The sequence below is a fragment of the Nuphar pumila genome, chromosome 1 (genome assembly GCF_984573655.1).
Source record: "Nuphar pumila chromosome 1, dmNupPumi1.hap1.1, whole genome shotgun sequence".
Lineage (NCBI taxonomy): Eukaryota > Viridiplantae > Streptophyta > Magnoliopsida > Nymphaeales > Nymphaeaceae > Nuphar > Nuphar pumila.
Genome location: NC_143249.1, coordinates 11,299,828 through 11,315,896, shown reverse-complemented (window position 1 = coordinate 11,315,896; position 16,069 = coordinate 11,299,828). Strand labels below are relative to the sequence as shown.

The 16,069-nt window shown below is 37.7% G+C and overlaps 1 protein-coding gene across 1 annotated transcript in view; it reads right to left on the bottom strand.

Moving 5' to 3' along the window:
* Positions 1-16,069, bottom strand: part of LOC149847969 (ENHANCED DISEASE RESISTANCE protein (DUF1336)) — a 320,270-nt gene that overhangs the window by 251,674 nt on the left and 52,527 nt on the right. The window contains exon 8 of the mRNA XM_090011056.1: positions 7,995-8,029. Coding sequence (XP_089867182.1) covers positions 7,995-8,029 — 35 coding nt within the window. The remainder of the gene's footprint in view (positions 1-7,994; positions 8,030-16,069) is intronic.

Genomic DNA, 16,069 nt, shown 5'->3' with positions numbered 1-16,069 from the left:
CCTATGATTTACATCTCCATCAATTTCTCCATACTTTTGAATGATAGATCCCAAATATTTGAAACAATCATCCACCGATATTTCTTGCTCACCAAGCTTCACTACACTCCCATCACTACTTCGTTGCTTACTAAACCGACATTCCATATATTCAGTCTTACTCTTACTCAACTTAAAACCTCTAGCTTCCAATGTCTGTCTCCATAATTCTAACTTAGCATTAACCCCAGCTCTAGACTCATCAATCAAAACAATATCATCAGCAAACAACATACACCACGGTACATTTTCTTGAATTGATCTCGTAAGCTCATCCATCACTATCGCAAATAGGAAAGGGCTTAAAGCAGTTCCTTGATGTAACCCAACCGTTATCGGAAAATTGGTTGTCACCCCTCCACAAGTGCGGACATTGGTTACTACTCCTTCATACATATCTTTAATTATACTAATGTACTTGAGAGAAACACCTTTCTTCATCATTGTCCACCAGAGAACGTCCCTAGGTACTCTATCGTATGCCTTCTCTAAATCAATAAAAACCATATCCAAATCTTTGTTCCTCTCTCTATATCTTTCAATAAGTTGTCTAAGAAGATGTATAGCTTCCATAGTTGATCTTCCAGGCATAAAACCAAATTGATTCTCCGATATCATGACAACCTTCCTCAACCTAGACTCAATCACCCTCTCCCAAAGTTTCATAGTATGACTCATGAGTTTTATACCACGATAGTTTGTGCAATCTTGTATATCACCCTTATTCTTATATAAAGGCACCAAAGTACTCTTCCTCCACTCATTAGGCATCTTATTTGTTCTCCAAATCAAGTTAAAAAGATTTGTCAACCATTCTAAACCTTTCTCTCCCAAGCATTTCCAAGCCTCGATAGGTATACCATCTCGGCCAACTGCCCTTCTTGATTTCATTTTCTTCAAAGCCTCTGCAATTTCTTTCTTTTGAATCTTGCGCATGAAGTCACGATTTATCTCATGAAAAAGAATGGAGAAGTCTCCAAGATCTTGAGCATGACTATCATTAAATAGCTTATTAAAATAATCTTTCCATCTCTCCTTAATCTCCTCATCTTTGACTAAAACCCTTTGCGTTTCATCTTTGATACATCTAACCATACCCAAATCCTTCGATTTCCTATCTCTCATCTTTACAAGCCTATAAATATCCTCCTCGCCTTCTTTGGTATCCAACTTGTCATAAACCTCCTTATATACCTTAGCCCTCGCGTTTCGAACAACTTTTTTAGCTTCCTTCTTTGCTATCATATACTTCTCCAAATTCTCATTATCACGACTCTTACTTAGATTTCTATAACACTCTCTTTTAACCTTAATAGCTAATTTGACATCCTCGTTCCACCATGATGTATCCTTACCTAGTGGTGCACCGCCTTTAGACTCACCCAATACCTCCTTAGCTACTTTTCTCATACCACTCGCTATCTTATTCCACATTGATTCTGAATCCTCCTCGAGACACCAATCAACTTCCTTAACTACCTGCTCTACAAACATTCCTTGTTTAGCTCCTTTCAGTGCCCACCACTTAATTCTAGGATCTATCCTATGTCTATCCCTTTTGCGGCATTGTCTAATTCTAAGATCTAAAATTAAGACTCTATGTTGTGTAGCTACACTTTCTCCTGGTATAACCTTACAATCGATGCAACAACCCCTATCTCTCTTTCTAAGTAGGAAAAAATCTATCTGACTCGTATTAACCCCACTTTTAAATGTTACTAGGTGAGACTCCCTCTTCCTAAACCAAGTGTTTGCTAAGATCATATCATAGGACAAACAAAAATCTAAAATCCTTTCTCCACTTTCATTTCTTTCTCCTATACCATAGCCTCCATGGATATTCTCAAATCCATCCCTACTAATGCCTACATGTCCATTAAGGTCACCGCCGATGAAAAGCTTTTCTCCATAAGATATCTCTTGTACTACTCCATCTAAATCTTCCCAAAATTGATGCTTAATGGAATCATCTAAACCTACTTGAGGTGCATAAACACTAATAATATTAATAATATCCGTACCTAATACTAATTTAATAAGTAAAATTCTATCACCCTTCCTACGGACCTCAACTACATTATCTATAAACTGACGACTCATAACAATCCCTACTCCATTCCTATTCCTATTTATTCTTGTATACCAAATCTTATATCCCCAAGGTTCTATCACTTTAGCTTTCTCACCTACCCATTTGGTCTCTTGAAGACATAAAATATCAATCTTTCTCCTACACATAACATCTACTAACTCTACCAACTTACCAGTTAAAGACCCTATGTTCTTTTTTTTTTTTTGTTTATGTTCAGCTAGAATACTGAAATACTAAAATCCAACATACCAAAACATAACATTTTTATGTGTATCACAATACAGGCCGAAAATAATAAAACTGTAAGCCCATTTCACCTATCTCAGTTATACATCACAAGAAATTCAAGGTACTAGATCACCCAATCATTACAAGGTATATATATATTTTTTTTTGAATAATTAAGTATAGTATAACATGTTGGGTTACGCAATAGACCAGTAAATCCAACTAGACACTGTTCAGCCATATTAATTTGAGTATCATTTAACATTACAGTTCACTAGATTACAGCATGTACAATAGCTATCGGTTCAGCCAATTACCGTACTAAGTATAGCATAGCATGTTGAGTTACACAAGAAACCAATAAATCCAACTAGACACTGTTCAGCCATATTAAATTAAGTATCATTTAACATTTCAACTCGTTAATTTCAGTATGTTGTATTATGCTAAACATAAACAACAAAAAAAAAAAGAACAACTAACAGCCTAAACATTCCTCCATGGTGGGAACCAAGATAACTCGGCTGGACCCAAAAACAAAAGCAGCTATTTGTTAGGTTCTCCCACAAGTAAAATTAGTAAAATCAATAACCCTACACATATCCATACACACAGTAGTAAGACATTAATGCTACCCGTACAGAAACTATTAATTTAAGGCATGCTGTATTCATTATTCCAGTATACAAAATGATTGCAGCTATGATTCAACGCAATATCAGATCCTAATTTGACACAGTCATACACATTTTCAGACTTGGAAGGATTGAAGAAAAACCCACAGACCAAGGTCAAGAAAAACCTAGTTCAAACTAGGGTTTTTTGATAAAAAAAAAGAGATAGATTTTTCCATCTAACTTTCGGTCAAAGTATCTAATCCGAGAATGAAGCAAAACACCCAATCGGAAAGAAAAACCCAGTTTCCCCCAATCTCCGATCTTATTGACTGTCCGGCAACCAAAACCCCCCTTCAATCAGTCGTTTTGGGTTTTTGACAACCCACACCCCACTCAATCCATGATCGACCTGAAGAAAAATTAGAGAAACCCTACCATTTTCCGGTGAAGTTGTTTCGGCAGCTACGAGAGGGGTCGGTTGGCCTGGACAGCACCACCACCGGAGAGGTCTGTTGCGTCTCCTGACACGGCTTCAAACAGCAGGCCCGAGCTCGGGGGAGGGGAATCCGAGGGTTAGAGAGAGAAGAGAGAGAAAGGGGATGGCGAGAGAGAGGAAAGAGGGTTCGGGGTCCCTCCTTTGTAGGTGGGTGGCCTCCCGAAAAGGAAGGAGCTCCTCCTCCTCCCGACGGCTGCGGTGTGCTCCCCCACCTCCCATCTCCTTATGTGTTAGGGTTCGGCTGAACCCTAACACCCGATATCTCAGGGGAGAGGGTTTTCCCCTCTCAAAATTTTTTTATCGGGCAACCCATATCGGGTTGCCCCCTTATTAACCCCTCTTTTAATTTAACAGGGTGTGGGTAGGGTCCGGGTCCGACCCACGACCTGCGATGCCGGATCCGATTGCGGTTTGGATCCGGGTCGCATGAATAGCAGTGGATCCAGGAGTTGGATACACTTGAGTCCAACAATGGTTTTAAAAAAAATATTATTATTACTTATTTATTTATATTATATTACTAAAATACTCAATTATGCACATTTTTCTTTTGGATCCAATAACGGATCCCAGGCCCAAATCCACACAATTCTTTAAGTTTTAGTGTAAAATTTGTGGTTGTTACACCTACCTCAACCGAAACTCTAAAATAGAGTTCTGAATCAACTGGGACTCTACAAAATGGACTAATTTTGGAAAACCAAGTGGAAAAGATCAAAATGGAAGTAAAAACAAACTCCAGAATAGACTTTTAACTGGATTAGGACTCTGGGACAGAGTCCTGATCGGACTAAAACTCTAGATTTTTTTTTGGTATTCTCTGAAAAACAGATGAAAGAACTTGCAAAAATAGTAAAAATAATGACAAGTATTGAAATCAAACCGACTTCTGATCCAACGAGTCCTAATTGTACCAAGACTCAGAATTTTGGATTTTCTGAGAAAACAAATGAGAGGATTTTGAAAAACAAGTAAAAACAAGATAGAATTGAAGTCCGGTTCAGAGTCCTGATCTAATTAGGACTCTGAAGAGTCCTAATTCGACTAGAACTCTGAAATTTTTTTATTTTCTGAGAAGCAAATGATGAGATTTAAACAAAGCATTTGAAAACCAGTGAAAATGAAGTGAGAAAACAAACTTTGGATAGAGTTCTGATTCGATGGGGACTCTGGGATAAAATCCCAGAATTTTGAAATTTCATGATAAAGGTATAACAATTTTGATTCATGAAGAGATAAATAGAAGGATTTTTGAAAGATTCTCTCAAAGTTGAAATCGGGGTCAGAGTCCTGATCCAACTGGGACTCTTTGAATGGAGTCCTGGTTCAACTAAAACCCTGAGTTTTTGACTCATTTTGAAAGATTTTGAAAAAATTTGATTAAAAATACACAGAATACCACCGAAAGATAGAGTCCTGATTCGATTAGGTCTCTGAGAAAGTCTTAATCCGGTTAGAACTATAGAATTTTGGCTAAAATGCAAGATTTCGAAAGTCAGATGAGAAGGTTTTGAAAACAAGTGAAGAACATGAGTAACACACGAAATCAAGATAGAGTCCTGATTCGATTAGGACTTTGAGAAAGAGTCCTAATTCGACTGGGACTCTAGAATTTTGGCAAAAAACAAAGGATTTTAATAAGTTTTCTTAAAAAACATATAAAAAGGGTAGTAAAAGATAGAATTCTGATCCGACTAAGACTCTGAAAAAAGAGTCCTGATTCAACTAGGACTCTAAAATTTTGACCAAAATGACAGAAATGTGCAAGGATATGACCACAACTGGTTTAAAATCACAATGGAGTTTTGAAAAGATTCAAAAAGATAGAAATATAGAGTCCTGATCCAACTAGGACTCTGAAATTTTTGAGATTTTTTATAAATAAAAGAATCCAAAAGCAACATCACCTAAATGGGTCTCATTTGAGAATTGAAATCAATTGAAATTGAGTTTCAAATGAATCCAGATTGTTTTCTGAGTAAAATGTTTCAAAACATAAGATTCTGGGGGTTGGCAAATGGCAAAAATGTCGATTTAAAACCCAGATTTTGAAATTGATTTCGAAAGAAAGGTTTTTAAAACTTGAATCTGGATTTAATATTTTGAAAACGGGAGTTCTGGATCTTAATAATGAGATAAAATGACATGCAATGCTATGCAATGCAATGAAATGATATGTCGAATGCATGCAATGATATGCAGTGATATATGAAATGTAAACACTGGATGAGGGTGAAAATTTGGGGTGTTTACACTTTCTATTTCAAACATGATTTTCCGCTGAACCTCTATTTCAAACTCTGATAAATGATTGATTCCAAAGCTTTTAACCTTTTTCAAAAAATGTTTCAAGTCCAGGATTTTTGGGACGTTACAACTTTTGGTACCAGAGCGACATCTGCATCGCACTGTGAGCATTATTTCTCTTAAATTGTTTTGTATTTATTTTAATTATAGAAATATGTTTTTACTTAGATGTCGTTCAATAAACTGATCAAGTCAATAGACGCATAACCGGATCAGTTGAACGACTCCAAGCGATGGTCCAGAACCTAGATCATAGGATGGATAGGTTGGTTTGCGAAAGCACCATTCTAGAGCAAGGTGTTAGCCCTAAAGTTCTTTTGGGTCTGATGTGCCTTCGGAACCCCGATTATTGTATTTTATGTGGAAAGGTGGGTCATTCTGTCGAAGAATGCCACCTTAATCAATGTTGCGATAAAAAGTCGGCTGAAGATAGTAATGATAACAAGCATTGACCCGCTAAAAAACAGAAACTTGGTGAAGAAAACGAGTCACAACGATCGTCATACCAGAAATGCCTGAGATGCAATTATGTTCTTTGTGGACAGCCATGCCCCCAAGACACTGGTGGTTGTTTATATTGCGAAAAGATGGGTCATTTCGCCCGAATTTGTCGTTAAAAGGCGGCAGATTCTGATAGTTTTTGTAGTTGTGATTTTTGGAGAACTTGTTGAAACCTAAATGAGAACTATTCTATTAAATTTAATTCAATTTAAACTTATGGTTTGAATTATTCTATGTTTGGAATGTGTGATGGTTGTGTATATTAAATTTGTAATGTGCCACATGTCCCTAGTATATCTTTCTGCAATGTTTTAAAATTATTTATTCGTTTAAAAAAAAATTCTGCAAAATTTTTTTAGGGCAGTTTGGGGTGGTTACACTACCACTAATTAAGGAAAATCATTGGCTCTTGAGTGGATCCTTCCATTCATAGGAGAATAAACTTCACTTCATCTCCTCCTCTCCCACGTTCTTGCACTTCTCTCCTCACTGTTAGGCCCTTAGTCACCCCAAATTATGCCCAAAATATCCTAAACTACAAGCTTAACCCATCCTGCACCATCCTAACCCTTTTCCCTCTTATTTTGTACTCAAATTCATCAAAAAACCTTAGTGATCCTAACACGAGCTCAAGCCAAGACTGAGTCAGCTGAGCCGAGTCCAAGCTGACTCATGCTTGAAAAAAAGGTCTTTCAAAGCTGTGCCGACATTATTCAAACTCCAAACCTTTGGAATACAAGCCATAATGCCTGACCACCCTTCCAAAGCCACTTTTTCTGACATAAATTACATATGTATTATATATATTATCCTTTTATGAGTTCATATGAGCCGAGATGAACACCCTTTCCTCGTGCTCGACTCGTATATGGTAAATGAGCAGTTTGTGGCTCAGCTCATCATCTAAACAAGACGATCATGAACAAGTTCAGGACGAGCTGAACTACAAGTTGCTTGGTTAATTTCTCAGTCCTATGTGTTAATGTTTTGCATTGATAGCATTGCTAAGGATATTATTGTGTTCCAAGTTAGAAAAGGGCTGATTTCATAAGGGTACATAAAGAGTGGCAGTATTATCATTACAAGAATACATAGGACATCCAGTAATCCTCATTAGTGGCTGTTTTCAAGAACTCCTATCTTCTTTCTTCTTCCTGACCTTCTACATATTGTTTATATTATGCACAAGCTCCCAGGCCAAAGTTGACATGTATGACAAGCATTTGGCCGCATTTGAAGGCAGAAACTTCAAATCTAGAGAACTGTAAGGGTTGCTGTAGGAACTTAAGCCCAAAGTGGCCTCCTTTCAGTTATGCTATAGTCATATAGGTAAATCCTGAACCATGTTAAGATTGCCAACAATATTCAAAGTCGTCATCTATTCTGGTGTATAGAGAATTAGATCACATAAGAAACCAGTATGTAACCACAACAATTATGTCATTTGGTGCTCCATATGGCTGACTTCTACATTGTTAGTCATCTTTGGGTTGATAGCCTTCATAAAATCATCTTATCTAACAGTAAAATCATGAGCAATAACACCTTGTTATAATCCCAACTAATCATCATGGAGCATCTGGACATGTCCACGACCTAGGACAGCAAAATACAGCTATATATAAATTCATTTCAAGTTTTTTTTAGCCTTCTGCATGGATCATACCAAAAATTACAATGTCCAAGTCACAGGATAGACAAAATATTTTGGTACCTTTGAGCTGGACATATCTTCAAATATTCTGATACCTGCAATTTCAAAGGAAATTGATCAGAACTGACTTAATTTATCCAATAATGCAAATAAAAAAATGAACAAATTTACAACATCGATGTCCATGCACTCTTTGGATTTGATTACTATTTTTCATGCTATAGCAGGACAATGCTTTGTAAGGAAATAGACCCCAAATGGAACTTCAAAAAGAAACTTATAAAAGATCTTTCTCAATGAACACAAAGGTTTATTCAACACACTCACAAGAACCGAAATATTCAAAAGAGTGCACACACCAAGAGAGAAATATATCTCATTAAAATGGGATAAACCCACACAAAAAGTTATATAAACAAGTAAAAGCCCATATTTATAGGGCTGAAAAGGAGCTTAGAGATCCAACAACTCCAATTAATGTTGTATGCTTTATTGACTTTTCAGTCAATAAAGGCATAAGCGTATTTGAATGTCCTAAAACAAACAATGCTTTATGCTTTACTGACTTTTCAAGTTAATAAAGGCATAAGCCTATTTCAATGTCCTAAAACAAAAAATAAAAGTTATTCTAACTAGCCTAATTCTAACTAAACTAAGAAGCTAAACTAAATGATAAGATTACATATGATAGAGTTAATCTCACATATGAGATTAACTATGAGATTACAATTTTAACACTCTCCCCTCAAACTTATGGTTGGACAACCAATAGTTTGTCTAAGAGAAAATGGAACCGGAGAGCAGCAAAGGGTTTGGTAAAGAAGTCGGTCATCTGATATTCTGATGAGACATATGAGAGATCAATGGTGTCGTGTAAAAATTCCTCTCGTACATAGTGGCAATCCATCTTGATATGCTTCGTTCATTCGTGGAGTGTCCGGTTTCTGGCAATGTAAATAGAGTTTTTGTTGTCGCAACATAGTTGTGATGGTCCCGTAGTCATAACACCCATGTCTTGAAGCAATCTTCTTAACTATACTACTTCATAGCGGTTGTAGTCATGGCTCTGTACTCAGCTTCAGTTGATAAAAGAGAGATTTTTTGTTGCTTCTTGCACCGTCAAGAAATCAAAGATTTTTCTAAAAACATACAAAGACCAATAGTTGAGTGTCGATCATTGGGATCACCCCCCATTCTGCATCAATATAAGCAGTTAGTTGTAATAAAGAAGCAAAAAAAAAAAGTCCTCTATAAACCGAGGTTTTAAGATATCTGATAATTCGTAATACTGCTCCCATATGAACAATAGTGAGAGCATGCTGGAATTGACTTGTTGTGTGGACACCATGTGCGATGTCCGTTAGTGTGATGGAAAGGTAAGATAATGCCCCAACAAGCTGTCTGTAAGGTGTTGGGTTCTCAAGTGGTTCTCCATCATCAATCTTCATTTTGGCATTTACAACTTCATGAATGTCAACATGCTTTTTATCTGTGATTCCGAACATGTCAATAATATCAAGAGCAAATTTCGATTGAGTTAGTAAATAACTTCTAGGAGAATAGGACACTTCGATTTCAAGAATTTTTTTTAAGAAACCCAAGTCACTTATTTCAAAATTGTTTTTGAGAAATTTTTTGATGTTGTCAACTCCATGTTTATCACTTTCTTTGATGATCATGTCATCCATATAAAGTAGAAGAATAATAATACCTACATTAGATTTCTTAATAAATAAAGTTGTGTCAGTAAGATAAAATTGAAAACCAAAAGCAAGCATAACTAAATTTATCATACCAAGCCCTTGGGGCTTGTTTAAGTCCATATAAGAGCCTTATGTAAATGAAAAGCTTTTCCTTAAGGAATCTTAATGTTAAATATGTATATGTAAATGGATATATTTCATGTATTGTATTGTACCACTGTACTGTATTGTACCACTGTACTGTATTGTACCACTTGTACAGCATACTGTACTGTATTGTACCACTGTACTGTATTGTACCACTTGTACAGCATATAAATATCAATGGAAAGGGGAGAAGATCCTATTGCCGCCCAACATTTTTTTTTCTCTCTTCCCTCTTACCTCTCTCTCTATCTCTTGCTACGATAGTAAGGTGACTCCCACATCTGATTTCTCACATGGTATCAGAGCCAAGGGCGTGGTAATCACGATCATCTGGAAGGCCCCTAAGGACCTTGACGTGCGTTTTTGGGCGTTCTCAAGGAAAGTGTTTTTTCCATCTTTTCTCTGTTGTTTCTCCGTTGAATCACTATATTTCGACGTCGTTTCTTCATTTCCTCATATCGTGCATCTTTTCCTTCTTACATATTCTGTTATCCCCAATTTTATCAACCCTAATTTCTGTTTTCCCCAAATTTGGGAACCCTCATTTCTCAAAAGTGCCTCTTTTCTTAAACTTCTTGTGATTTCTTATCTATTTCTTGCAATATAGTTGATAAATCGTACATTCTGCACGATTAACTGAAAAATCGTGATTTCCAAAACTCAAAAATTTATGTCCGTACGGTTCTGTCCGTACAACCGTACGGTTCTGTCCGTACAACCTACGAATTTCTGTCGTGCTGTTTGATTCATCCTTGATCTTCTTCCTTATGGATTCTAAAATCAGCCCCGGATTTCTTTCTCAACTTGTTTCTCACAAATTAACTCATGATAACTACTTACTTTGGAAACGCCAAATTCTGCCGTTTATCCGAAGTCATGGTCATTCCGGGCATCTGGATGGGGGATCACCCGCCCCACCTATGACTATTACGCAAGAGGTAACTGGTAATGATGGGAAGGTGAGTTGCATTGCTATTCCAAATCCTGCGTATGATGTTTGGTTTCAGAAGGACCAATCTGTGGTTGCCTATTTGACTGCCATGTTATCTGATCGTATATTACAAACTATCTCTGACCATTTTACTGCTGCAGAACTATGGAGACATCTTGCTCACTCTTATTCATAGGTTTCTGAATCACGTGCACTTCAACTGAAATGGCAGTTCCAATCTATGCGAAAGGGAACTAAGACCATTACTGAATTTCTAGGGGATATCAAAATTATCATTGATCAGTTGGCCGCTATTGGATATCCTGTTTCTGACAGAGATGTTGTTCAACAGGTATTGGGAAGCCTTGGGCCCCAATATCGTATGTTTTGCACTGCATTACAGGTTGCCTCTACACTTCCATGCTTTGAGGATTTACAGGCCAAACTCCTACAGTATGAAGTTAGTTTGACTCAAGATCATCTTATTGATGATCCTCACCCTGTCATGTTTACATCTAGGTCTACCTCATTTCGTCCACCTGCTGCTCATATGGGCCGTGGAGGACTCCTTCCTACTCCTACTGCTCCACCTGCCACTAGAGGTACCCGTGTCCCTACTTGCTTCCATTGCAACAAGCGTGGCCATGTGAAAGCAGATTGTTGGCACAACCCACAGAATCGCAACAAGGCAGGGAGGCCAGGACCAAGAGCTGGACAGATGAATGTTAGACAGTTTCAGGGGCAGCCGCAGGGAAATTTTCGAGCACATCAGGGTACTGATCAGGGACAGAGTGCAGGGTTGCCACATGATGTGCAACAAATTCTGATGACTGTATTTAACAACATGAATTTGCGTCAGAATGATGATAGAGTTTGGTATATTGATTCTGGAGCAGCCGCACATGTTACTTCTGATGCAGGTAAACTTTCCAACATGGTCCCTTATATTGGCACTGGCACTATTGTCACGGGAGATGGTTCCCACCACCCTATTTCTCATACTGGAAATGCATCTCTCTCTTTGTCACAATCTACACTACCATTGAAAAATGTCTTACTCACTCCTGCCATTGAGAAAAACATTTTATCTGTTTCTGAATTGGTTGATGAAACAAATTCATCCATGGAATTTACTCCGTCTTCTGTTTGTCTTAAGGACCTTCGAACCAAGAAGATGCTCGCTAAGGGTGAACGACGCGGAAACATGTATGTCTTCGAAGCAGCCCCCGGGACTTTGAAGACGTCATCTACCGTGACTCCATCTTTTCCTGCTTATTTGAGTCAGTCTTCTTCTGTTATGCAATGTAATAAGCCAGTTTCTTGGCATCGTCGGTTAGGTCATTGTAGTCAAGGGTTCCTTGACAAATTGTCTTCTCAGGGTTTTATTCCCAAAGTCAAATTAGATCATAAGTGTCCTAGTTGTAATGTCTGCAAGAGTCATGTACTTCCCTTTCAAAGTATCAATAAAAGAGCTTTCAAGCCATTTGAAATTATTCACTCTGATGTTTGGGGCCCAGCTCCTGTTTCATCTCTATCTGGCTCTCGTTATTATGTGTTATTTCTTGACTCTTTCACTCGTTACACTTGGATTTACTTTATGAAATCTAAATCTGAAGTGTTCAAACTTTTCAAACAATTCCATGCTCTTGTTCAGAACTTTTTCAATTCAAATATCACTTATTTCCAGTATGATGGTGGTGGAGAATACATATCTCATGATTTTAGTGAATATTTAAAGGACCATGGCATCACACGTAACTCCTCTTGTCCTTACACTCCACAACAGAATGGAGTAGCAGAACGTAAGCATCGGCATATTGTTGAAACCGCGTTAAGTATGATGCACAATATTGATATTTCTTTCTCTCTTTGGACTGAGGCCTTTCACACTGCAGTGCATATCATTAACAGGTTGCCTATGGAATTATTAGGAGATCAGTCTCCTTATTATTTGCTTCACGGTTCTCACCCTTCTTATGATGATTTGCATGCTTTCGGATGCATTTGTTATGTCCATGTGGATCATTCTTTACGTAACAAGTTTCAGGACAGAGCAGTTCAGTGCAGATTTCTGGGATATGCCGATGGGTATAAAGGATATAGATGTTATGATCCTATTTTGGGTAAGATTAAGGTGTCTAGAAATGTTGTTTTTGATGATGACCATTTCAGCACTTGTGATACTTCTCAGGTATATGAGCAAACTACTTATGATCCATGGCTTTGTGATACTTTGCTATATGACTCTTTCAGAGATCCTGTTGTTGATGAACCAATTCAGTTTGAAGCAGACAACTCCATCATCCAGGATGCACCTTCACGGTTTTCAGGTTTGGTTTATGCCCGTCGAGGAGCCCCTCCAACTCCATCTCACGAGGCTCCCCCTCTTCGACGATCCACACGTGAAAGGCATCCTATCCATCGTTGGGTTAGTTACAACAATTTTTCTCTTGACTTTCAGTTGTTTCTAACCAATGTGGCCAAAGAGAAAGAGCCGTCTACTTTCCATCAGGCAGCCCATTCTCGAGCTTGGGTTGAAGCTATGAACGAAGAAATGGCAGCACTTCATGAATGTCATACATGGGATATTGTTCCTCGACCTGTTGATAGAAATGTTGTTGGTTCCAAATGGGTTTACAAGATCAAGCGTAAACCAGATGGTAGCATTGAAAGATATAAAGCTCGCCTTGTTGCACGCGGATTCACACAACAATACGGGCAAGATTATGAGGAAACTTTTAGCCCTGTTGTCAAAATTGGCACCATTTGTGTGATCCTCACTTTGGCACTTCAGCATGGTTGGTCTCTTAGCCAGTTGGATGTCAAGAATGCGTTCCTACATGGGGACTTGAAGGAAGAGGTGTATATGGAGCAACCTCCTGGATATAGTGAACATGATGCGGCTACATGGGTTTGTAAATTGAGAAGGTCTCTTTATGGTTTAAAACAGGCATCTCGGTCTTGGTTTGAGAGTTTCTCCATGGAAATTCAGCAGCATGGCTTTTCTAAGAGTATACTTGATCATTCTTTATTTATGTATAAGAATGATCATGTTACTACTTGGGTTCTTATATATGTTGATGACATCATTATCACTGGGAGTGATGATGCACATATTGCCTTGGTCAAGTCTTTACTCATGGCCAAATTTAAGATGAAGGACTTAGGCCCATTGCGATACTTCTTGGGAGTTGAAGTCGATAGGCAAGATGATCGACTCACTCTAAGTCAACACAAGTATACTCTTGACATTCTTCACACCACTGGTATGATTAATTGTAAACCTCTCTGCACCCCATCTGTCTTAAATCATAAGTTTAGTGCAAAAGAAGGCCAATTATATCATGATTCCACTTTATATCGCCGCATTGTTGGTATGTTGCAATATCTTACATTTACAAGACCTGACATTGCTTATGCTGTAAATCAAGCATCTCAGTTTATGCATGCTCCCACTGATTGTCATATGGAATGTATTAAGCGTATTCTCAGATATCTGAAAGGGACTATTGGAGATGGATTGCTCTATCACAAAGATGAAAGCTTCACTACAGGACACCGTTTACTTACATATTGTGATGCAGATTGGGGTGGGGACCCTGATGAGCGTAGGTCGGTTTCAGGATATTGTGTTTTCATTGGCCCAAATATTGTCACTTGGAGTAGTAAGAAACAAAAGGCCATTGCTAAATCCAGCACTGAGGCAGAGTACAGGGCAATGGCAGCAGGGACAGCTGATGTCACTTGGGTACGGCATCTTCTTCAAGAGTTGAATGAACCCATCTCTTCCTCTCTGCTTTTATGTGATAATCAAAGTGCCATTAATATTTCTTTTAACCCTATTCATCATTGTCGCACGAAGCACATTGAGATTGATCAGCATTTTGTTAGACAAAAGATTGAAACAGAAGAAATTGAGGCTTCGTATGTCAGATCAGAAGACCAAGTGGCAGACATCTTCACCAAAGGATTGGTTAGTCATCAATTTTGGTTACTTAAGGGCAAGTTGAGCATGATTGAAGATCATCCTCAACTTGAGGGAGGCTGTTAAATATGTATATGTAAATGGATATATTTTATGTACTGTATTGTACCACTGTACTGTATTGTACCACTTGTACAGCATACTGTACTGTATTGTACCACTGTACTGTATTGTACCACTTGTACAGCATATAAATATCAATGAAAAGGGGAGAAGATCCTATTGCCGCCCAACATTTTTTTTTCTCTCTTCCCTCTTACCTCTCTCTCTATCTCTTGCTACGATAGTAAGGTGACTCCCACATCTGATTTCTCACACTTAATACTAGGTGGAGGTTCCATATAAAGTTCTTCAGCTAGACTACCATTAAGGAACACATTCTTGACATTCATCTGAAAGACATGTCATTTCTTTATAGAGGCAAGAGCAATCAAAGTTTTTGCAGTGGTCATTCTAGTGATTGGTGCAAAAGTTTTCTCATAGTCTATTCCATATTCCTGAGAATAGTCTTTAGCAACTAGCCGGGCCTTAAAACGTTTAAGAGTGCCATCACTCTTGGTTTTGACTTTGTATATCCAACGACATCCTATAGGTTTCTTTCTTGATGAAATATCTTGAATAGTCCACATATTCGCCTTTTCTAAGGCAGTTAACTCTGCTGACATGGCTTCAACCCATTCGGGATGTTCTTTTGCAGTATCATAATTAGAAGGTTCTATGTAACAGGGCAATATATGCTTGTTACTTTGGCGAAAAAGACTCGTAGGATACAAAATTTTCAGGTACTTTTAACACCCTAGATGATCTTCTTGCTTCTATATGATCTTGTGTTTTAGTATATTTTTCTAGAGCATAAGGTTGCTCTAAGTTACCACATCTGAAGTATTGAACACATTCTGGATGAGATGATTCAGTACTTATCACATTTTGATCTTCTTAATCAACATCTTCCTTATCAATCTCTGAAACTAAGTCCAGTAAAAAGGAATATTCATCGATTTCTATAGAGTTTTTAATTTCAAAAAAACTTTCATTTTCTAAGAAGGATACATTTTGTGACACATATAGCTTTCTAGTTTTAAGATCAATGCATCTATAACCTTTTTGATTGCTTGCATAACCAAGAAACACGCATGGAATAGCACGATGTGAGAGTTTGTCATTTTTGTTGAAGAAAACAAAACATTTACAACCAAATACCCTTAACCTTGAATAATCTGGGACTTGTTTAAAGAGTTTTTCAACATGTGAAATATTGCTTAAAACTGAGGATGGCATTCTATTAATGAGATATACCGCGGTTAGACTGGCTTCGACCCAAAAAAAAAATGGAAAAAGATGAGTGACGAGTAGGGTTATTGTTGTTTCT